The sequence below is a fragment of the Phascolarctos cinereus genome, unplaced genomic scaffold, assembly GCF_003287225.1.
Source record: "Phascolarctos cinereus isolate Bilbo 61053 unplaced genomic scaffold, phaCin_HiC Scaffold_7;HRSCAF=346, whole genome shotgun sequence".
In the NCBI taxonomy this organism is placed as follows: domain Eukaryota; kingdom Metazoa; phylum Chordata; class Mammalia; order Diprotodontia; family Phascolarctidae; genus Phascolarctos; species Phascolarctos cinereus.
In genome coordinates this window covers 43,549,849-43,575,338 of record NW_027556180.1, presented here as the reverse complement: position 1 = coordinate 43,575,338, position 25,490 = coordinate 43,549,849, and the positions used below count along the sequence as shown (strand labels likewise).

The 25,490-nt window shown below is 41.3% G+C and overlaps 1 protein-coding gene across 1 annotated transcript in view; it reads right to left on the bottom strand.

The window, feature by feature from the left end:
- ATP11B (ATPase phospholipid transporting 11B (putative)) overlaps positions 1-25,490 on the bottom strand; it is a 135,391-nt gene that overhangs the window by 12,586 nt on the left and 97,315 nt on the right. Inside the window, 9 exon segments of the mRNA XM_020980826.1 lie at positions 4,859-5,015; positions 6,315-6,418; positions 8,299-8,364; positions 8,837-8,975; positions 11,342-11,469; positions 12,613-12,672; positions 14,372-14,517; positions 18,168-18,270; positions 23,905-24,058. Coding sequence (XP_020836485.1) covers positions 4,859-5,015; positions 6,315-6,418; positions 8,299-8,364; positions 8,837-8,975; positions 11,342-11,469; positions 12,613-12,672; positions 14,372-14,517; positions 18,168-18,270; positions 23,905-24,058 — 1,057 coding nt within the window.

Below are 25,490 nucleotides of genomic sequence, written 5' to 3'. Positions count from 1 at the left end.
AAAATAAATTTATGATTTAAAACTACACAAAAAAGTTATAATACATACAGCAACTGATAGAGAAACATTAGTCTCTCCTGTTGATAAGTTTTCTTAACTAAACAAGGGTTCTAATCCTAAAGTTACTTTCATGTTTTCCTCTTACCCTCCTTTGTCATGAAGAGGATTTTTCCTCGCCTAAACGAATTTCAAAATGGTTTTCCATCCCTTTTTATGGTGGCCAGAGAAGAAAGAGTTCAATGGCACCACCAACATTTGCAACTAAATTTGGTTCTCCACCTCCAATGACTAGAACCTTTACCTTGAAATAATTTACTTTTTAAAAGAAAAGTGAGTACTGAAAATCTCCATTTTGATGTCCTCTATACTTGTAAACAAATTAAGTTTCCTAAAAAATACTTTATTATGAAAAATATCAGTATCTTTCTAAAAAAATTATCTATTTAAGGGGATGGGCTTTCAAAATAAAAAAACAACAAACAACAATAACAACAAAGCATACCAAACCAATTCTGACCTCATTATTCTGTGGCTTGCCTTTTGTAGGCATAAGCAACACTAACTGAAAACTGTTTGTGAAAATAATGCTTATTTAAAAAGTGTCTCACATTAAAGATGGGAGGGGAGGGGGAGAGAGGGGAGAGGGAGAGAGAATCAAGTGGCTAAACTGGCCAGCTTCAAGATATGCCTATTGAGCAGCTGGGAGCAAGAATCCTCCAGATGAATTCTAGGTTCCAATGAACCTAGAATTTTACATTAAAAATTCTTTAAGAAACTACATAACTGAACAAGACTGATTTGGAAATGGTTTCTTGGATGTTTGAACTTCATAAATATTTTCTCTCTGTTATACTGCACTCTCAGAAAAACGTCTACAAATATTCAATGCCACTATACATCATTTTAGAAACCGGGGGTGGGTTTCCCCCTTTCCCCCTTCTAGCACATCATAAGGAGAGCTTTGTGAGGTAAGCAGGCCGTGGTCTGTCCTCAACCCCCTCCTGTGGGGTTCTGGGAGATGCTCTTTTCACTAGGTTGGTTGATGGATATTGGCAAAGCGTCCTTTGCCTGCCTGCCTGCCTCCACTGGTGGGGACAAGAAGAGCGGTGGTGGCTCACTCTTCTGCTAAAGTATAACTGACCTCTGAAGAAGGTGGGCAGTAGGGAAGCAATGGGAACAAGGAAGCTGAGGTAATCAGGAGAAGGTGAGGAAGCCTGCATTCAACTAGCCTCTCCCCTTTCTGGCCACCTTGCAGGGAGCTACCACTTAAGGTGACTGTGAGAATTCAGCCCTGGGGAATCAGGGCTTCCTCTGCTTGAGGCACTCCATTGCCCCAGGCTGCTGCAGCTGGGCACTGTGTACACTATAAATGTGCCTTGATTTAAGCAAATCTGTGGAAAAGAGTGATTTCATAAAATCAGTACAGTAATTCATGTTACAAAAGGAACTTTTGGTTTACTAAAATTTTTGCCATAAAGCTTCTTTAAAATAGTAAATATGTTTAATATACATAAAATGATTCAATTTACAAAAAAATTTAAGGGACGTGTTTTTGGGCCATTCAACTTGAAGGTAAGACAAGTGTTCAAGTACTTGTTTTTGTGACAGAATACAACTTTGCTTATCATCAATAATTTAACTTCATAATCATTAACTTCAAGGCATTTAAAAACTGAATCAATTGAGAAAGATTATTAAAGATTATCATTCTACTATTGTTCAAATTCTAGAAATGCTTCCAAATCCTATACTGAGAGTCAAGACAGAGACAGTCATCCTCTGCCCAAAGGATACCAAGATTGACTTGATGAAATAGTGGCTGTTTTTGTCTGAAATTTTTTTAAAAAGGTAAATTTATTCAAGACAATGAAAAGCCAATAAATTCCAATCTTGAAAACTCAGAATCCCTAACTGGATTACTTTTGCTTCCAAACCACAGAAGCTTCAATTTATGATTCAATAGCATGTTAATCTCAAAAGTTTCCTGATTTATGCTTTTTTTCTTTCCACCACATATTTCTACATCATTGGGGGTGTGTGTGTGTGGTGAGTGTGAGAAAAGCTGGCAGTGGGCTATCTGTGGAGATACAAGCATGGATGACACATTAAAGACAACGTTCAGTTCACAGACACGCTTACTCAACGACAGCAAGGACTGTCTGGGTCTCAGCTGCTACAGAGAGGACACACACACACGCACACATGCATGTAGATTTGCAACACATATGAAGGCAAGAGAAAAAACGAGCAACTCTCATGCCCAAATGATTGCATTAAGTTTAAGAGCGGTTTGCCCGTAATTACTTCTCGCAGGCTCTAACATGCAGAAGCACTAGGGAACCTGGCAGCGCCACAAACAACAGCCTTCGAATTGTGGGAGAAAATGATACTGAAGTGGAAGAGGGTGCAATGAGGCCCTGATGGCCGCTGCTGCCCACATGCACTCGCTCATGCCTCTCCCGCCCTCTCTCTGGGCTGTCCGTGGCCATTCAGCGTGCAAAGGGAGAGAGGCCGGGCTGCCTACTCTACCTAAGTCTGCTCAGCTGAGTCCTGGCCCTGGGCAATGGCTGCAGTGCGATGAATTCGTCACTTAAAGCAACTGGGCTGGCGTACATCTATAAGGGACAAAGAAGGGGGGACAGACAAATCAGTAAGGAGTCAGGACATGTGATCAGATGAGACGAGGGCAGAGGATACATATGGCACACCACACACGACTCAAAGGGGCAGGCCTAACTGTTCAAAGGATATCAGTGTTATTGATTCTTCACACTTAGACCAAAAGCTCAGAAAACAATCTCAGAAAAAAGGGTAACTTTCAGTTCTGGACAATGTTTCTTGTTAGTTTTGTTTAAACAACAAATTTGCTAACATTTGCGTTTGGGCTGGACTGTTTTATTTAGTGCATTTTCTTCTTCTCTTGATGATGCTGAACTAGAAGCCGTCCACATCTACGGCAAAGAAGTAAGGTCCCACAAAGGACTATCATTTCTTTACAGGGTTTTGTTGAAAAAAGAAAGTCAGAAAAGGTAACCCAAGAATGAAATGTTTGGTGGATCTGTCTAAAGTACACCAAACAAACACAGTCAACTCAGCGTAAAAAAGATTGGCTAAACCAGGTGTTTGTAAATACACGCTCAAGAACCAGTCTGCTGAAGTAAACACCCCTACTCCGAATCAGTAATTTGGGGATCCTAAAGAGGTGGGGTCAAAACTCTGTGTCATTTTCTCAAAAAGCTCAAGCACAGGTAATACTGCACTAAAGCCCAGACACTGACTTCATTCCAGCTAAATGCACATAAGGTGCCACATATTTTCAGAACCAACCCTTTAACATATAACTAATTAATGTCACCAGTCTTCACTCCACTGTGTGACTGCTAAGAAAGTACTTTCTGTGGTGCTTTTCCTAGTGTACAACTTCTAGCTGTAGCAATAAATAACTCAATCTAGTCGCAATCATGTCCCATAATGGATTTGTTTTATAATGACTATATATGTAGGACATAGACAATCTAGCACTTCAGAGGGAGAAAAAAGTATTCTCTGAAGACCTAGACGAGAGTTTACAATGCACTATCAAACCACCTGAAGCTTACATATTAATCACTGTATATGTTTTACAATAATTAGTTGAAGACCAAAACATTTCCACTATCTATTTTTAGACCTAAATGCTTACATAGCATATATTGGAAAGGCTTGTCAACATTAATACAGAGTGGAAAGATTTGTGTGGTCAATTTGGACTGTACAATTTCTTTCCTCCTATCTAGAAATATTTTATCAGTACGACACCATAATATAGTGTAAACCAGACCACGGGCTAAAGTTTAAGCACCAGTTCTCCAGGGTTAATTAACCAATACCTACACACTAAAGAAATGTTTTGTCAAAGAGTGCCATATTTATTGACAAAAATAAAAGGACTTATGGGAATCCTAGTGTCTTCTATGTACGAGACACTTCTGTTTGCACTCTGAAAACTCAGCATTCAGATGAGAGGTTTGGTCTCTCAGAAATGCCGCCTAGTGGCAAATCTCCTGCAGTCACCACCTCAGCTTCACTGCTACACAGTGGCTATTAAGAAGTCACTCTAGCCAGTCAATAGTAACGTGAATAAACGTTCACTGCTAGCACAGTACACACAATGAGAAGTGAGTGTGGGTTATTACCGAGCACACAGGGACATACTCTCTTAAGACTGCTGTGAGACATAGTGTTCTATCAAGATGAAGAGTTTTCCAATTTTAATCACACACACATAGCATAGAATCTAATTCCTATGTTACATGCCACCAAAACTCTACTCCTATAATTAATATCTATCAAAAATGACCCAGAGAATAAAGATTTCCCATAAAAACACAGCTAAGTAAAAGTCGTGCAGCCCAAACAGCTTCTTATCCTATGTGCCATCAGAAAAACGTCAGGCCCTCAAATTAATGAAGATATTGAAAATATACCACAGCTTCTAGAGTTATCTAACAATATCATTCTTAAAATAAATTTATTACTATCTGGTAAACTAATGTTTTAATATCTAGAACCACCCTAATGAATACAAATTATCTTCATTTATAAAAGAATACTGTTCAATTTATTTACCAAGAAGCCTAAAAGTTACAAATACATTAAAAAATGTTTAAATTAAAACATTAAATTAAAATGTAATTTTAAAACCATGCTTTAAATGTGTACATAGCAATACATTAAAAATAAGCATTTCACATTGAAAAGGACAGTATCATGCATTGTGACAAAAAATACATATAATACAGCCACTTCCCTACAAGTCTTCTAACAGTTCGTAGTTGCCTCTTGAAATAGGAAAGGGCTTCCTGTGCAAACGTGTTACCTGGGCCTTCTCAGTGCTCGTTGGACGTAGCTGTCGTTCAAACGCTTTCTTCACAACGTCGAGAAACAGGCAAGTCACCACTATAAGGATTACGGCAAACCAGGCCGAGCCGCTTGACAGAAGTTGAACGAATACAAAGTATGTATCCAGAAATGGCCTGTGAGATTAAGAAATAAAGTCCCCTTAAGGGCGCAACCAGAAATGCTCACATCAAATCACACAGCCAAGAGAATGTTCCGCTGCAAGGTGACTTGGTTGGAGAGACTACCCCATTAAAGTGATAGGGATTTGAAATCAATACCATCTAACAAACTGAATGACAAATGAAACAGAAGATAACTCAGTTGTTAAGATGAAATCCAATTAAATGGCTCCTTAGTGAAACTGCCCAATGCTTTCATGGTCTTGATGAGAACTGTCATGGCATGACCTTGCAGAACAATAATCCTAACTCTCAGTGGTCCAGGCCTTTCCTTCTGCTGATCTGCAGAGGTTGTTATTCTCTCTCTCTCTCTCTCTGCCCATTTACTATGACCCTCTGTTCCTAGCAGATGTTCAAATATACCACCTTGACATATCAAAGCACCAAGCAGTATTGATAGATGTTTCTAAGTAGTGACTGAGGTCAGCTGCCCCAATCTCTAGAAGGTTAAAACCATGCTCACACTTTACTCTAAAAATATTCTTCATGACAAACTTCATGATCAATAAAACATTGGTCCTGCACAACAATAGGCTGTTTTCTATTTTACAGAGTAAGTAACTCAGCTTTAGAGAGGCAATTAATCTATTGGCTGCTTGAATTACATCAGAATCAGCCTTATCCAAGGAACTGGACATCTGAACAAGAAATATCTACAAAAAGATATTTGCAGGTACCATTTAGAAAGAAGGCAGGGAAGGAGACATGTACAAAAGCACTGTAGAAACAAAAGGGCTGTTTCAAACAATGCTCTGGTTTGAAAAGCAGCAGCTCTTCGGAGTGGATCTGAAGGCCAGAGCTTAGAGGCACCTCCCTTCCAAGGCTCACCCTCACAAGCTCAACTTTGCTGGTTTTGTCAGTGAAAACCTAACACGAACTGTCTAAGAGGTTTAGGCTTCCTGTTACTTTAAAATGTCAACTGATATTCATTTATTCTCTACCAGAATTAGAAAAAAAAATGGATGTACCTGGCATAAATAAGTGGCCCTCTATGCTACAGAAGAACAGGCACTCAAATCTCTTCAGACAAGTATATTGTAAAACAACACCTATTTCATGACTTGGGACTCAAGTAGTAACAGTATAACTTGGCATCTCCTATAGTAAACTGAAACAGACTTTGGGGGTCTATTCGATAGTAGAACTAGGTCCAAAGATTATGAAGAGAATGGAATTAAAGTATAACACTGAGAGTTAAATATGTACTTAGTGTTTAATGGTTACGACACAGATGATCTAGCTACAATCACTCACCAGAAAATTCCTCCATAAAACAAAGAGAATGCAAAATAAAATACAATGGATCCCCAGGTAACAACATGATTTATCCAGGTCCAGAAGTGAGTCTCCAAAGCCATCTAAGATATCAAACATAACACACTGAGAAACACATTCGCATAAAAAATATTTGCCAAATTTAATACAGAAAATTAGTCAAAACTACTGCTATGGTTACTTGGAAATTAATCTATTTTATACATAGTTTGAGACACATGGCCAATCTTTAGATGATCATCTACATGGGGAAGTTTAACCTCAATAAATATTCTTTTGGACTCTGTATACTTTGCCATTAGTTCTGCATTAATACAATCTACATTAATGTAAAAACAGAAGCTAGACACCTATAATTACAGATCCTAGGAAAGGATGAATCAAAATGTGAAAGAGTGAGGAGAGAAGAAGGACTTGGAGAGAAAGGGTGGAGGAGAGAAGGGAGGGAAGGAAAGAAGGGAGAGAAAAAAAGAAACAGAGGAGAGAAAAGAAACAGAGGGAGAAAGAGGGTACTTGGAAGAGCACTCGAGGGGAGGAAAGTGGGCACAGAACACAAATGTCTCATACAATTGGCCTTCACCAATTAGCCTTCTCTAACACAAAGAGGAAGATGATACTTCCTTGGCCATGTCTGCAGAAGTGGACCCCAACACTGCAGATGTGTATCTTCCCAGACTAGGCACATGACTATACATCTAAGTACAAAGACTCCCTCCAAGACCACCCCTCCTACCCCCACCCACCCCCGAAATTTGTTGATTCATTGTCTCCGAGGGTGATGGGATCATGGTCTCCTCAGTCTGTGTTACTAAGAGAGCCAGGAACGGGCTCCACAACAGCTTCTGCTGTCAACAGGCAGTCACAACTTCACAAAACTTACATGAAAACTAGGTTTATTAGAAGAGAAATGGACATGCAGGTGGAACCCAGAGAGTTCAAAATCCACACAGAAGTCTGCATATTTATGACAGTACAACAAAAGGAGGAGAAAACACAAATCTCTACCTAAAGGGGTGTGATATGGGAGGGGGAAAGATGCAGTAAAGGTAAGAAAAAGACAAAACCCCTCTCAAATGGGGGAAGCAAGGTGATGGCAAATGCCACATTCTTTTCCCTTGGGAGCTGCTACTACACCACGAAGATAGGAGGGTCTGCTTATCTACAAAGCCCCATCTGCACAAGCAGTTTCCCAGTGTAGTGCAGGCTGACTGGCACCTGTCTTGACTCCCAAGGACACACAGGGAGTCCAGTCTGGGGAGCAAACAACAAATTACATCAGCTCGGGGGAGCTTTGTCCTTGACACATGAGGGCCTCCTGCATACTCTGGGTCCAGTGTTTCTGGAAGATATGGCAACTCAAAAAGACAAGTTCAGGGGACCCCTTAACACTGCCAGGCGAGATGCCTGCTGAGAACAGACATGCACAGTCATACTTTGGGGTATAACATTGGAGGCTCCTAGATGTTAATACTAAACATTATTAATGACTTAATAATTGTTCTCTACAAGGGACTCATGGCTGCCAACATTCTGACTCATCCCACTTTGTTTCTGAGTCCCACTTTTACTTGAAAAAGCCCTAGAGCTTTATGAAAGATATAAAAGATGCTCTGGCACCCCACCCCCTCCCTTCCCCCGCCTCACCCTCATTGCTGTACCCTAAGTACACTCTCCCAGGGCAGTCCTCTGACTATGCACCGTCTCTGCACTGCCAGAGGAGCTGACTGACCGAGGCTTATGGCACTAATGAACTTAAGAGAAGATTCTTGAATAAGGGGAGTAGTTATAATAAAAATGCAGACTAACAAGATCCACGGTCAAACATTTAAGTGCTGGGAAAGGGGAAAGAAAAATAAAAACATCTAAGAATTTTGCTGAAGAAACCAAAAATACTGACATTAGCTGCACTGGACTACAAATATATATTTAAATGTCTACACATTTGTAGGTGTAGGTTGCTTACCTTTACTGTGACTGTAATAACCATTACTGTGAAGACTAACGTACCAAATGTCCAATTTCCAAACATCTAAGTAGAAAGGATGAGTTATTGCATTACTACTAATCAAAAAAGAGTATTATCAACTATAAGATACTACATTTCCCAAATAATTTAATAAATCTTCTATACTCTTTAAAACTGTTTCCATACATGTGTGTGTTTATAAATAGAGACAGAGATATAGCGATCAGTGGTGTAGACTCACATTCTTTTGGTAAAATGGATTAAGGAGGGGATAGGCAAGTGCAAATAACTGAGGTTATATTGTTTGCCTTTTAATTTTTGCTGGCCTGTAATCGCAGCATTTAAATAACAAATAATCCATATTAAGAACATTGCATAGCCTTTTAATGTGAAACCAAATATTGACAACTTAAATTTCTTTTGATCTTTACAACTTTTACTCTAATTCCATTTCATTATAAGTGAAACATTTAAAACTGTAACAAAAATACTAAAAACATTTTAAGAAAACCATTATTTGGGGTATTTCTTTTACCTGACCATTTCCAAGTAGAGATACGTCTTCCCATATTAGAAAATAGCATCCAAAAAAGAAAATGAAGGCATGACTAAAACCCAGGATTGTCCAATAAAGAAATTTTTTAATGCTCAAGTGACTATTTTTACTTATGTCCCTGTAAATTGACAAAGAAGAAAAAGCAGCTTTAGAAACCACACTCCCTATGCTATGAAATAACAGCTGTAAAGCATTAGCAAGTGCTTGGCATATAGTAGGTGCTTAATAAATGCTTGTTCCTTCCCTTTCTCTCCCTCCCCTTTTTATTAAATAGCTACTGAAATAAAAGAAACCAAAACTGACTTATTTTCATTGGTAATGATTAAGTGATTAGAGCTTTTAAAGAAAAGCCAGACTACAGAAGAAGATAAATTTACTTTAATTCAAATCCAAGTGCGATCCAAGTGGGCCTTTGGCGGAATATAAGCAAACACGCTAAGCCCAAGAACAGGAGAGGCTCCTCCATCACTGCAGCCCTTTATCTGGCTCTATCACTGAGTCAGTCCTTTACTACGGGTGGGTTTGTTTTGTTTTGGTTTTTTCCAGTGAGGCAATTGGGGTTAAGTGACTTGTCTAGGGTCACACAGCTAGTAAGTGTCAAGTGTCTGAGGCCGGATTTGAACTCAGGACCTCCTGACTCCAGAGTGGGTGCTCTATCCACCACACCACCTGGCTGCCCCAGGCCGTTTGGTTTTCATCAAGAGTTGTTAGGAAGAGCAGAGTCTAGCCAAACTCTATTTTAAAAAATAATTCAATTTAATTTTATTTCCAGTTCTGAACTGTCTCTCTCCTTCTTTTCCCTCCCTCAACCCCTGAAAAGGCAAAGGAAAAAAAACTCATTACAAATATGTCTAGTTATGCAAAGCATTCTCATATTAGCCATGTCCAAAAAAAGAAAAGAAAAAGAAGGAGAGGAAAATATGCTTCGATAGGTAGTCTGAGCCCATCACTTCTCTATCTGGAGGTGGATAGAGCATATTTCATCACGAGTCCTTTTGAACTGTGGCTGGTCATTGTGTTGATCAGAGTTCTAATTATTTCACTTTGAATCAGTTGCTACAACTTTTCCCAGGTTCGTCTAAAACTAGCGCCTTCATTTCTTACAGCACAATAACATTCATATACCATACCCTGTTCAGTCATTCACAAACTGATGGGCACATGCTTAGCTTCTAAATCTTTGCCACCACAGAAAGAGCTGCTATGAATGTTTTTGTACACGTGGGCTCTTCTCTTGCTTTCATGTCTTTCGGGGTATACTGCTGGGTCAAAGGGTCAAATCAAAATCTGTGATAACTGAAGCTGGACATTTATTAGACAAGTTCAGGTTGTGATAGTACTATGAGAACCTGCTTTTAGCCTATATGAGCTGAGATGTTTTGTTTGTTAAAAGGATGGTATTAGGCTGCAATCGTTATTAATTTAGTAGAAATGGCCTAGTAAGGGTTTAAAAAAAATGAGAAAACTTTGTATTTTCTCCGATGGTATTCCTAGCACCTTTCAACTCTCTCCTTGAATACAGTCATGTACAGCCAAGTGGTTTCTGTGTAGCTTACAATCTGTTTGATTATCCCGAGTTGTATTTTCCACAGTCTTCCTCTTTAAATGAAGTAATAAACAAATTACTCAAAGTATATGGTGCTTTAATTTGGAGAGTTTCATAAAATATTTTGTTTACCATCTTGTGAAACAGATGGAGTTACAGCTCTTTGTTGGCAGAAGAGCAGGGAGACTGACAGCTAAGGCCATAATATACCAGGCCTCATGGTGTCCATCATCATGAGTATGCTCTAAAAGGTCGCTGGCATCTTTATTCCTAGTTTCATCCCCAAAGGTCCCACCTGGGATACCGTCACCACCATGCTGATGATTTGTGCAGCTGGCGGCTCTTTTTTGGCTTACTGCTATTTTGGACCATGCTCATTTTGGACCACCATTTGAAACATGAAATGATCTGGCAGCTTAAGTATCCGTGGCCTTGATCAAGAGGATAATCTGTGCAATTCTTTATCATCTAGGTAAAGATAAATCCTCTAGATGTTAAAGTACGTCTTAATCTAAAGAAAGACTGTCTTGACTCATTTGTTTTGAGACCAGTTAGTGACATTAAACATTTACACTGTATTTGAATTCTCATCTTATTCTAGCTGTTTTTCTTTTTAAATAAAGAGCTATGGTTTCATTAATTACTACAAGATCATGTTCAGAGGAAAAAAGCTTTCCCTAATGGTGCTGGAGCTATACGATGTCTTTTCCACAGAGTTTAAAATTAAATTTCTCTTGCTGGAATAAATTATTTTTCTGCTTTCTATGGGGAAAAAACCAAGATAGTGGTACATAAGCTACAATTATCTTCATGAAAAACTGGAAAAATCAGGTATGGTCTTAAAAGACAACTTTAAACACACACACACACACACACACACACACACACACGTCACTTGTTTCTATCGCTTCCACATTTAAGAAAAGGAATATGCTTACCGATATAGAGTAGGTTTGCTCTGTAAGACGTGAGGATGTACATGCTGTTCCAAAAGACTATATATCAGAATAGGTAAAGAAGTGAAACAAATATTGTATAAAGTCAGGTAAACGCTGTCATATAGTGTCTAAAAACAAAAACAAATGGATATTTTTGAGATGTTAAATTACAGAGGTGATATCACATCCATTTGTATGTAATAACTGATGGTTACACAGACAGTACAAGGGTTCTTAACGTTTTGAGTGTCATGGACCCCTTGGGCAGTTAAGGTTCAAATGTATTAAATAAAACACGTAAGATTACAAAGGAAGAGGCAGCTAGGTGGTGCAGTGGAAGCACTGGCCCTGGATTCAGGAGGACCTGAGTTCAAATGCGGCCTCAGACACATGATAACACTTACTAGCTGTGTGACCCTGGGCAAGTCACTTAACCCCATTGCCTAGCCAAAAAAAAAAAAATACAAAGGAAAAAATTATACTGAAAGTCATCAAAATATTTTTAAAAAATAAATTCAAAAAGATTCCAATTTAAGAACCTCTGATACAGTGTTTTAAGTTTTACAAAGTACTTTATATACATTATCTCATTTTATCTTTACAATGGTCCTACAATCATAGAATCATACATTCTGAGATGAAAGGATCATTTAGCCCACTCCCTTAGGACCCCAAGAATTACACAGAAATGAAGATCCATCTTTTTAACACCAATGTCCTACTGGTATTGCTGGTGACATGGCGTACAGGAGTCCCTGAAGAATTAAAGAATGACTCTTACACAAAAAGCAATAGAAAGGCATATACTGGTTGTGTGCAAGCTGCACTGTAGAGCCAATGAGGAACTGTGAAAAACAGGAATGCAGGATGTTATCAAGAAAAGTCTGACAGGAAGAGAAGATGGTACCACAGGTACTTTGACAACTCCTAGAGTAGACACTGCCCAAAGGATACCACATGGAGTACGAGTCCAGCACAGAGTTCAGCACATTTGGTGGACTCCCTGTGGCAAATGTATGGGAGGATATGGATGAGAATCCCACAGGAAAGGCAGGTATGGATGGGTTGCAATTTATATGATTGGAGGGAATGTATGGACTAGTGAGATCACAGATGCAGCTGAGTAGTGAGAATCATAATTGCTTTGCTGGTTTGCCATCAGAATCATATGAAGCAAGGCATGCAGAGTGTTTTGCAAATCTTGAAGCTCTATATAAATGTCAGTTATTATTAGAGAAAAGACAAAACACAACTTACACCTATTTACTTACTTGTTGTGAAAACAAGCAATAGAACTGATATAAAAATTGCGGTGTGATAAAACACACATTCTGGAAAGCAAGATGAAAAGAGAATTTTCCATTAGAAATATTTAGTACAAAAACAGAGAACTTAAAGAATACTAGCTATATTTAACAATAATCTCTGTATCTTATTAAATACAAATGAAAGCTTCTTAGAACTGGACAGCTGAGGAATGAAAATGTGTACACACAACTAGTGGGTAAGGCAGAAAATTTGGTGTAAATAATACTGGATAGTGTTTTTTCCATTTTATAGGAGAACAAAATTTAAGAGCCAGCACAAAGACAGGAATTCAAATCTCCCTGATTCTTTTATTTGGCTAGGTACCTAATATAAAAAATTTTGACTTCCTAACCAATATTCTTAACCTTGTAACCACAGAAAATTTGTTTACATAATACAAAGTCTTAAGTTTGCAAATGTCTTAATTTAAAAAATGCAAAAAAAGTTCAGTTATACATCTAATAGATAAAAAACTAAGAATAATCATTCTCAAGAAGCTCCCATCACCTCCTTCTAGACATGTGTACAAACTTCTCACCTGTAGCCCCGCGAAAGGAAGCTCCTCTAGGGGAGCAGCTAAGTGAGGGTGCCCTTTTCAGTATGCCTGGCCCTGAAATGGTACTCTACATGCAGCAGGCATTTAATGTTTGTTGTGCCGCAATGTATTATTAAAAGTGAAGTTTCCTCTTTAGGAAGATGAGGCTTTCTCTCTTTTCCCCTTCTACCTTCATTCCCTTTTCATCTTTCCAGGTGCTTCTCACCTGGACCAGTTCTAGGGCATAGTCTGCACTAGTGTGAAGTACTAAGACAAAACCGAAGGAGTTACAGGAGGCTCTGGACCCTCCTTTCCTGTCCTGCAGTGTCCCCAGAGTCCAGAACCCTCTAGTCTCCTCTGGCTTCTCCCCAGATGCCCTATAGCATGCTCTTCACCCCACAAAGAGCACGAGTTTGAAGGACCAGGCAATCTGAGGAAGCCCATCAGAGGAAAATCATTCCCTCACAGTCCCATGACAATCTTCCTTCTCCTCTCTCCCTCAACCCCTGCAGGAGCCCCCTTCCAAGCTAGAAAGCTACTAGGTCAAAGGCACCATTAGTGGCCTAGAGCTGGCAACCCCTGTTCTTACTGCCTCCTATGTAGGGACAATGACAAAGGAGAGAATTCTCTCCAACTACAAAAATGGTGAAGAGATACTCCTAACCTATGGACATGCAATCACGAACATGCTATGAAAATAATTACAACTGGCTCATTAGAGGTTAACTGTTTTTTCTACATTGACCTAAGAGACTAACTACCAAATCTTACAATGTTGTTATGGAAAAATGGATTTTAAGTTTCAAATGACTGACTTATAAATGAATATTCTGGAAAAAAACCAACGAATGTAAAAAACTTTTTACGTGTAACTGAGGGGAAAATAAAATACTACTAAAAATAATGAATAAATGAACACTTGGAACACAACTTGTACATAAGTTGGGAGCTGCCTATTATTAATAGAAAATCATAAGGTCATGCTGTTTGCTATCAAATAAAATCCCACTGCTTGTTCAGGATACAATTATGTGTTCTAAATATATTTCACAAACTCTCACTCTATAATAGAAAGTACCTTTAGTATAGTTTGTGCCAAAGTTAGGCTCTTTCTATATAATCAGGCTCTCTACACATAATTGTAACCCACCCAAATTTCATGAATTGTCAACTGTCTGTCTGCTTACCTTATAAAAAAAGTATTGTACAAGGGTTGCTATTCTAATATAATAAAAATGGCCATGGACAAAAAGCAATTTGGAGAGGAATTTAAATCTTGCAATTGCATAGTCACTGTTTCGTGCGGCCTGTCTTCCTTCTTTTCCCATAATTCCTGTAAAAGAGGCAAGAAAAAAAAGGGAAGACTCAGTACAGGTTAGCCTTCGTGATAGTAACAAATGCTTTGGTCTTTAAGGGTGCAACAACTTGAGGCTGACGTTACAACAAAGTCAAAAAGCTCTGTAGCTCTGCTGGAGTTCCTTTACAGTTTCTGGAGCTCTCACCAAACCTCTAACCCTTCTACCCCCAGACCACCATCAGCTTAAATAATACGATTACTTTTCTAAGAACAGAATGGCTGCTACAATTTCTGATGCAGCTATCTTATGGACAACAGCTTTAAACAGGCCAAAAGAGAATAACATTGTTATTGCTACATTTCATTACAGGATCAAAATGCTAGTTGATGCCAAACGTCAACCAATCAAGAGCCTCTACTAAGCTCCTGCTCCGTGCCGAGCACTGGAGACAAAAGACAAAAATGAGAAAGTCTCTGCCGCCAGGGCGCTTACACTTACATGGTACAATATCAAGGTAACATCAGTTTACACAACCGGTAAACAGAAAGTATTTAAAAAATAGGGGGAGAGGGACTGGACCTGTGTTTTCAAAGGTACAAGGAACTCTGATGAGGAAGTCCCCTCGGTAATTTTCAGTCTCACACAGCAGCCTGGAGCAGGGGTGTCAAACTCAGACCGAACTTAAGATGCAACTGGGAAATGGGAAAACACAACTCAGAAAATGCGTGTGTGCGGCTTTCTAAGTCACTATGCAGCCTAGGGATCCCTTTCTACTTGAGTTGGACCCGCTGGGCCAGCTGTCATTTTACACCTCCCTACCTCCTCAGCACAGCAGCTTTGCCAAAGCTCTTCCTCACTCCTAGAATGGCCCTCAGCAGCCCCTCTCCCTAGTTCTCTCAGCAGAAAACCTCCCTCCCACTCACCAAGAGCTTTTGACCTCACTCTCATCTTCCACCACTCAGGGGCCTTCTAGCACCATGTCCTCCTTCCATTCTGTCTCCTATGATGAGGTGGCCCTTCTCCTTGCCCAGGGAAACCCCTTTAGCTGCACAAGTAATCTCATGACCTCCCACCTCCTCTAGCAGATCGTGTCTTAACCTTAGTCTCTCCCTAACAGCTCCTTTCCCTTCATCCTTAAAACCCTCACTTGATCCGTCCATCCTGGCTGTCTCTCTTTCCTTTGTGGCTCAACACTTGAGATGGCCACCTCTAACAGCTGACTCCATATTCTCGCTCTCTGTTCTCACCAAAGTTATCAATGATCTCTTCATTACCTAATCCAACACTTTCTCTAGTCTCATACTTCTTGACCTCTCTGCAACCAATGGCACCATTAATCACCCTCTTCTTCTTTTTTTTTTTTTAAGGCTAGGCAATGGGGTTAAGTGACTTGCCCAGGGTCACACAGCTAGTAAGTGTTATGTGTCTGAGGCCGGATTTGAACTCAGGACCTCCCGAATCCAGGGCCGGTGCTCTATCCACTGCGCCACCTAGCTGCCCCTTAATCACCCTCTTCTTAATCCTACTCTTTTCTCTCTTTTTTGTGACTTAATGTTAGTGCGATTTCTCTACTGTTTAGCTCTAGTTAACTCTGCATGCCTTCTTTGTATACAGTTAATAATAATAACAATAATAATAATAATAATAATAATAATAATAATAATAGCTATCATTTGTTAAGAGTCTAGTTTGTGCCAGGTACTCTGCTAGGCACTTTGAAAACATCATGTCACCTGATCCTCACAACAACCCTGGGAGGTAGGAACTATTGCTATTTTCATTTTACAGATGAGAAAACTGAAGCAGAGTTTACGTGACTTGCCTAGTATCACACAACTAGTAAATGTCTGAGGCTGGATTTGAACTCAAGTCTTCCTGGTGCCAGGCCTAGTGCTCTTTACACTATGGCACCACCTAGCTGTCCCCTAATACTACCATCACCATAGTCCAGGCCCTCATCATCTCACAGCTGCCTCGAGACTCTCCCTACTCCAGTCCTTGCTCTGCTCAGCCACTCACATGATTTTCTTAAAGCCCATTCTGACCACGTTGCTCCTCCTGCCCCTTTAATAAAACTCTGGTGGCTCTTTACTGCCTGTAGGGAAGCCGTCATCGCCTTCTTCCCCTCCCAACATCTCCGACCGTCTTCTGCCTTACATCCAGTGACCCAGAACACTGGCTCCTTGCTGTTCCTCACACCAGACACTCAGTAAGCCTTCACTGGAATCCTCTCCCTCTTCATCGCCTCTGCCTGGGTTTGCTGCCTCCCTTCCAGCCACAACTGAACTTCCCTCCTCTGCTCTCCCTTGAAGCTGCCACTCCCCCGCTAGCGCTCCCCTCCGATTCATCCTATGCGGACCTTGTGTGCACCGGTCCTCTCCCATAAGGCTGAGACGTCCTGAAGGGCAAGGCCTGGCCTTGTTACAGCGCTGCCAGGGCAGCAGCAGGTGCTGAACCTGTGGCGGGTGACTAGTTCTTGACTACAGAGACAGCTCTCTATCCACTAGGCTAAGCTGCCTCTCATACAAAACAAACAGAATAATCTGGCAGGAAGAGGGGTGACACTAGTAACTGGGAGATCAGAAAAGTCCCAGGAAGGTGGCCACAGATAATGAAAGCAGAAAGTGCTGGAAATGGAGGGCACCGCAGGGGAAGTGCGTGTACTGACTAAATCATGGAGGCGTATATACTTTGTGGTACACTGGAGTCAGAGGACCTGGATTCCAATCCCACCTCCAATGCTTAATTGTGTGTTGTTAAACTCCCATGTTCTCGGTTAACTCATCTCCAAGACACGGGAGGTGGACCAGACAGACAGACTCGAAGGTCCCTTCCCTGTGCTTATGACCATCAGAAAGACTGGTCAGACTGGGCTGTTATTTTAGACGGGAGAATCATTTTCACGCTTCATATATTTGTACGTGTTAAAAGTTATTATAATAAGTATAATTACTGTAGGTAGCAGTACCTGGTCTAAAATGGATGATTTAAGTTTAAAAAAAAAGGAAAAAAAGGAATAAAGAACTAAGAACAAAGTTCACTGCCTTCAAGTGAGAGGACTGTGCGGCTCCCTTACCTACACTGCAGTCTCACACCGATTCCCTTCATCTTAAAGCTCGGGGAAAGACTGCGAAACCTTAAGATTCCAAAAGGGTGAATTCATAGCTACTAGTAACTTCGTAAAAGGTAGTATTAAAGACTTCCGAAGCATGCCAAAAGCTCCACCTGCGGGCAAGGTGTAACTGTGACTGTAGAAATCGCGTGGCCGAGTGGACAGAGCCAGGAAAGCCTGGGCTCCAGCTCCGCCGCTGGCCTGTCTTGGCGTGCCCGTCACCTGCACTGGGGGCTTCCTCTTGACGGTGCTCTCTGTGCTAATGAAATCGCAGATTCAGTCCACATCTCTACAATTATTATCATGAGTCACCAACTTAACGCACTGTAGAGGTTTGTACGCTCTATGATTTGGAACAGAAATCCTTTAAGAATTAGTGATTATTCAAGGAAAATTCAAAACCAGTATTTTAGCTACAATGTACTTATGAGAACAAAGCTTGGACACATGACAAGACTACGTGTGTGGCTTCAGCCTTATTTGCATATTTGGCATTGTAGTCTAAGAGACAAATGGAAAGTTCAAAATATTGACTACTTATCAACTTAAAAATTTAAGAAAAAAGTCAGTCACCTATGCCAACATGCGCTTCTTGTATCATGCTTACATCATTAGCACCATCACCAACAGCCAATGTTATAGGTTTTTCTTGTGAGATTTTGATCAGTCTTATTACCTGAAAAGAGACAATTTTAATTAGTTCTCATAAGATTAGCTCTTAGTAAATGCTTGTTGACTTATTACTAAGGCAAGATATGAATCATTAAGCCAACACAGCCTGTTTTTCTAAAGCAATAAGTATGAAAATACTCCTCCTTAACAGGTTCATCAATGTCAATGTCAAATATTCTTCATTCTATAAGCCATCAGACTACCCAAGGAAACATGTTTACGTGATTTTAGGTGCGTACACCTGAGCAACAGCACAGCTTGAGAGAAGAAGCATGATGGAAATTCTAGACACTCAGGCTGGAATAAGTTTGAGAGAGAAAGCATGAAGAAGGTAGCATTTCCAAAATTCAGCTATTCCTTTTCTTTCCAAACACAAACTTACATTTATTCAACATCATAAAAACTTAGAAATTAAGAGCAGAGGCAGAACTCATTTGCTCTTATTTCTGCTTAGTTGAGTTAAATTTAATTTATGGAAAATAAAGGAAAAGGTTAGGAATCTAAGAATGTCTTTCAAAAATAACATGGGGAAGAAGTATCTTTGCGGAAAAAATCCACAGTTGATTTAAAAAAAATTCCCTGTAAATTAAAATATTTTAAACTTCTTTTGTACTTCTCATTTCTGAATTCTAAGTTTTTATAAACAAAAATTTTCCCAATACCCAGGCTTACAGTCAACTCTGAGACCAAGAAGGAGACACAGAGAAGCTGGGAAACCTGCACTGTGCTACTCAGTGCTCTTGAAATGTTTCTCCATAGAGCCTGCCCCTAGAGTTCTTTTTATCTCACAGTTGAATTTATGTCAATTCCAGAACACAGACAAACTCTAAACCTTTCTTGGGTAAAAATGTATTCTTATAGGCAGCTGGTGGTACCATAGGGAGAGAAATTCAAATCCTGTTTCACACTAGCTGTGTGACTCTGGACAAGTCCCTTAACCTCTGTCTGCCTCAGTTTCCTCCTCTGCAAAATGAGGAAAATAATAGCACCTGTCTCCCAGGTTTGCCGTGAGAATAAAATGAGGTAATATTTACAAAGTCCTTTGTGAATCTAGCTTCTATAATTTAGTATCATATATTACATATTTATTGTATATTACATTATATATTTATATATATTATTATATATTATATATTTATATGAATTTTGGAAATGCTATCTTCTATTTATAAATGCCATCTATTTATAATAGTTTTAAGGTCCTCTCTTAAAAGCCAGCTCAAGCTCATCCTTCTTCCACACAGTTTTATCTGCCCATTAAGTGAACCACAGGTGTTTGTAGTTTATAGATGCTTCTTAAACAAACTTCCATTGCCTATAATCTAACACTTAAAAGGGAGAACTGAACAGTATTTAAAATCACACACAATAAAATCTGAATGCTGCCAAATTCTAAACACAGACTACTTGTGAAAAGAAAAGGCATGAAGAGGAGAGTCCCTAGGAGGTGAATCAAAGTGTGAACTCGAGTTGTGCTCAGCTCCTCAGCGGGCAGAGTAGTGAAGGTAATACAAGCACCCGATTTGGATTCAGGAGAGGCGTGGGCAAGTGCTCACCGCCTCCCCTTCCCATGTCCTTCTTTTTCTCGTCTTCTCACAGATCCTGCAAGGTCTACAGGCACCCTGGAGGTCAAGCTCTTTTTCACTGCCTATGAGGCACCACCAGGGCAGCCCCACAGAAAGCCTTTCTTTCCCTATGGATGTCACCAACCAGCCTTCTTTCTGAATCTGCATCCCCCCCCAAGTCACTGCAGGAAATATGTTAAAACCTCCTGACACTCATCATGCATTTCTCCTCTGCCCCTTAGGTGGCTCTCAATTCTGATTCAGTCAGTTGGTCAACAAGCGTTTATTAAGTGGTTATCATGTGCCAGGCAAGCACTGTGGGATGTACCAAGAACACAAAAAGGCTCAGAATACAAGGCAACTCAGTGGCTCAGTGGCTGAAGCATTGGGACCTGAAGTCAGGAAGACCTGAGTTCAAATGTGGCCAAAGACACTTTCTAGCTGTGTGGCCCTGGGCAAGTCCCTTAACTTCAGCTTGCCTCAAGTTTCCCCAACTGGAAAGAGGGATAATAATAGCAGCTACCTCACAGAGCTGTGAGGCTCAAAGGAGATCACTGCCAAGTGCCTCCAACAGTGCCTTGCACATAGTAGGTCCTATACCAGTGCTTATCCCTACCCCCTGAAAGAAGCGCTGCCCTCAAAGAGCTCAAGTGCGCATGCGAGATGTGCACAGGGTGGACAGAAGGTGATCTCCAAGGAAAGGAACGAGCAGCAGGGGAAGAGGGGAACGTTCTATCACCAGCAGTGACAGGGCCTCACAGGACTGCTTGTTAAATATGGGTTTTTATGGCAGGGGCTAGCTTGGCAAGATCACTGACGAGGCTGGATCATGTCCCAGCTAAAGCACCTAAGAACTACATGATGATGGACAAATTCAGTGGATCATCCACCCAGCTGAATGACAGCACCATTCACTGGACTTGTTCCTTGGTAGACGGCTAGGCTGACTCTGGGACTTGGGACACCTAACTTGATATCATCAGAAAATGAGATCACTTGGAGAACGCCCATCTACAAGTAATGCCTCTTCCATGCAGATTCGGCCTGGGATCCTCCATGCCGCCTCTGGTGACCTGCCTTTCCTACTCACTGCTGGGACGAAAGCACTCCTTTGAAGCTTGAATTGTTACAATCTGTCCCATAGGGTCATGATGAGGAAAGCATCTTGTAAACCTCCAGGTGCTATCCAAAGGTAAGGTATTATTATTATTACTATTCTATCTTGCAATTCTTTTCTGCAAACTATTTTGACCATCTTTTTCCAAATTTTTTTTTAGAGCAATAAGGAAAGATGGCCACTGACATGAGCTCCCATCAATTAACAGTATTTCTGTCTCAAGGAGGCCACAGTTTAAATACAGAGTAAAGCACAAATCTAAAGCACCCACGAAAGGCTCCAAAGTCACACACCCTCCCAACTGCCGGTCAAGAGCAAGTTCTCCACTTTAGGGAGACCAGTGCCCTTTGCTCCTTCCCCCCGCCTTCTCCTCTCCTGAACAGGCATTTTTTAGGTGGCTACCACACTCCAGGCACTGAGAGATACAAAGACAAGTGAAACAGTTCCTGTCTTCAGGGAGCTTATACTCAGATTCTCCATCTATACTTTCTCATTTGGTGACCTCATCAGCTCTTAGAGTTTAATTAGGCAGGAGACAGTCTTGCAAAGTGGAATAGGGGCTGCATCTGGGGTCAGAGAGCATCTTGGCTCAAATCCCTGCTCCACTTCTCACCAGCTGTGTGACTTTGAGCAAGTCCCCTCACTCCTTGGGGCCCGAGCATCCTCCCCTGGAGGATGAGGAGGCTGTATACTAAATCCTCTGCTTGGCCTTCAAAGCTCCCTCCCACCTTTCCAGTCTTCTTATACCTATTCACCACCACATACCCTTCCACCTAGTGACAGTGGCCTCCTAGCTGTTCCATGAAGAAGACCCTCCATCTCTGGGCTCCAGGAATTTCTCTGGCTGTCCCCCAGACCTGGAATGCCCTCTGTCCTTGTATCCAACTACTCACCTTCCTGGTTTCCTTCAAGTCCCAACCAAAATCCCATCTCTTACAGGAAGCCTCCAAACCCTCCTAATTCCAGTGCCTTCTCTCCGTTCATTTTTTCCTATTTATCCTCTATACAACTCGGTCCATATAGTTCGTTTGTTGCCCTCCCCGTTAGATTGAGAGCTCCTTGAGGGCAGGGGGTGTCTTTTGCCTCTTTTGGGATACCCCAAATGCTTATTAGCACAGTGCCGCATTCAGTGGCTACTTAATAAATGTTTACTGACCGATTGGCCTGAGGCCCCTTCTCATTCTAGATCTATGGCCCTAAGGCACCCTGGTCACAATAACCTGAGATTAGCAGGAAAGTCCAGCCTCAAGACTGCCTAAATATTATGGCAAATTTTGGTAAGCAATTTCAAAAGTTTTAGGATTAGGAAAAAAAATAGAAATGAAAGACTTGCTAGCCATGCTACTATTTCAAAACAGTTTTTCACTGAACGACTATATGAACACATATAGCTTTATGCATCTGTAACTGATTTTAATCTTTAATGAAAGTTCCAAAGCCAAGTGGGAATATATGCAGACAAAAACTGAAATAACTGGAATTCCATAAATGGAATTTCACTACAATTATAATTTTTTCAATGAAATTTTTTTGTTAAATTAATTTTTAACAACTACTACAATATGAGACTAAAAAAGGGCTGCTCTCCAAGTATGGTTCATAAAGTTCTTTCAGCTTTCCCCTTTTTTGACCTCTGCAACACTCAGAGCTGCTGACACCTCCCCTCTCCCATGAACACCCTTTTCCCAAGTGAGGTTTTAAAACTTCCACTCTCCACAATGGGAAGCTCTCTCACCTTTCCAGCCTAAGACCCCATACTTAAGTATGGGGTACTCTTCCAGTTAAGCTGAACTACTTTGTCTCTTGAATGTTTCTCCTTTGCTATGTCAATGCTCTTGCTCACACAGAATGTCTGATCTGGACTCCCTGCTATCCTAGCAGAGGCTGTAGGAACTTCAATTAATTAATTTGTTTTGTTTGTTTATTGATTGATTGATTGATTGATTGGTAAGGCAATGCAGTGAAGTGACTTGCCCAGGGTCACACAGCTAGTAAGTGTTTCCATGTGTCTGAGGCCACATTTGAACTCAGGTCTTTCTGAATCCACAGCCGGTGCTCTATCCACTGTGCCATCTAGCTGCCCCCTCAAGCTGCAGGAACTTCAGAAGAAGCTGGAGAGCAGAGTCACCTGAACATGGCTAGGCTTCTAAACTAGGCCCAGACCAACCGAGGGAGGCAAAGACAGGGACTTTGAGGTCTATCAAAAGCTTGGTGCCTGGCTTCTACTGACTCTGTGCGACCTTGCACCTGGCTTCTGGCTCTCATTCTTCTCAGTCCTTGCTATGACAGCTGGTTCTGACCCTGACTCTGCTTCCCTTCTGATCCTTCCTGCTCTTGAGCATCCTGACCATCTGCTCCCTCATAATCCTTGCCCCAGGTGCTGCTGGCACTTATCAAGCACTAAAGCTATCTCAGGAGTGTCTCCTCTCCCTTCTAGACCATCAGCTCCACAAGGGCAGGAATCAAGCTGTCCTTCCTAACCTCTATCATCTAACCTTCCTGCTTTCTAGCACAACTCCTGGTAAGAAAGTGCTTAATAAATGTCTGCTGAATTAAATTGAGCTTACATATGCCTTCCTTGGGACCACAAAATAAGAACATCCTTAGTGAGAATGGACTGGTTCTGCTTTTATTCTCTGCTTTTTAAAATTTATAGAGCCTGAGAAAAGTAAAATGTACATCTAACAAACAATGTGGCCACACCGCCACTGTTACAAAAGGTACATAAAGGGTGAGCAAAGCCAGGGGAAAACATGAGGGTCTGATGTTTTATGAATCCATTTCCTACAAGCCCATCACTTTATCAATGAAGCGCTGACTTTGCTCATGAAATACGTCACGGGTAGCTTCCATCAAGTGTTCTGGGAATTAAAGGGATCAAGGGTTCCCTCCAGCCCACCCCTAGGATCCTGCACAGGGGGCACAGCCTGGCCCATGGGCCAAGGGCAGCACATACTTTTGCCTTCTGCAGTGGGGCCATGCGGCAACAGAGGACAGCGCAGCAGCTTTTACACACATCCATGAATATCTTCTCGTGCTCCCTCAGGGCCAGAGAAAGGCTGCTCCCGTCTACCACCAGCCCATGCTGGATCACATGGTCTTCAGCGATTCTGAAAAAGAAAGCATTTTGATTTTCAACCAAATGCTTTGGCCCCATTTATTATACTTAAATAACAGTAACAGATTTTCCCCCTCTACATCTGCAGTTTTTACTCTTTCTTTGTAGTTATTCATCTTATTATGGGGCAGCAGTTCACATAGCCGTTCTGCTCTCAAAGCCTGATATGCCTGAATCCTTGAAGGTGCTGTGATTCACTGAGGGGCAGCACGCTGTCTCCCGAGCTTCCTGTGTGACATCCAAGGGGCCCCAGAAGTCAGTGAATCCAACTGCTATTTTAGAGATAAGGAAATTCACGCACAGCAAGTCTAAGTGATGGGTCTGGGGCCACACAGCCCCATGTGAGAAAGGCTCTTCCTGAGGCCAAGTTCAGGGACCTACCCCCTTTGCCATGCTAAGAACATTCTAAATTAGCTGAGTTGGACTCCAGAAAATACAGCATCTATCAATGGAATTACCTTTCCAGGAAAGTAAGATCTGCTTGGAACCAAACTTCAGTGGAGGAATTTATTCACATTATCTTAGTCCAACTCTGCCTGACTAGTCCTGGTGTCTGAGTCTACCCAGAATGGCCCCGAGATCCCTGGAGCACCAAGAGGGGAAGGAGACTAGACATATAATCAAGCAGAAATGGATGAGAGAGGTTCCCATTAGTGGAGAGCCCCTAGGGTTGTGTTCAGACCCTGGTATTATGGCTGAAAGAAACCACGAGGGACATAAGGGAACCTCTGCTCCCTCCCAGCAGACTGTAGTAACAAGAGATGAGGAAATGAAAAGAAATATAGGCTGTAGAGTGGAACTCTGACCACTCCTACTGCTAAAAGGAATTTACCTTTACAGAGGCAAACAGACCCACTACTCTGCTTTATTAAATTCTACTTTACCTACTTAATGACCCACTGAAATTCTTTGGTAAAGGACAAAGTTTTTACTCAACAACTAGAGATAAAATTTAGAATCTCCAAGTACAGGCTGGACAAGCATCTGTTAAGACTCTTCTGGATGGACCTCTATACTAGGAGAGTATAGTGCACTAAAGCCAAGGGACCCAGGTTCAAGGCCCGGCTCTGAGACTTCACTTCCTGGGTGACCCAGACAAGGCTCTTCTGGGTCCCCTTTCTTCATCTGTAAACTAAGAAGACTGCACTCAGTGGCCCTTTGCTGCTCTTGACCCAAGAGACTATGACTACCAACCCCTGCTTCTTCAGTAAGCTCCAGGACAGACACAAGATCTTCCAGCTTTTAAAGCCCTCCGTAAGCTGACTTGGTGCTGCCTTCCCCGTTTCTTGGCCCTTTCTCCCCTCCACGTACTTTGGCAATCTCGTGACCTCATCCCCGAGGCTTGGCCTGAAGCCTCAGCTAAATTATCACCTTCTGCAAGAAGCCTTTCCTAAGCTCCCTTTCAAATGATCTCCAAACTATTC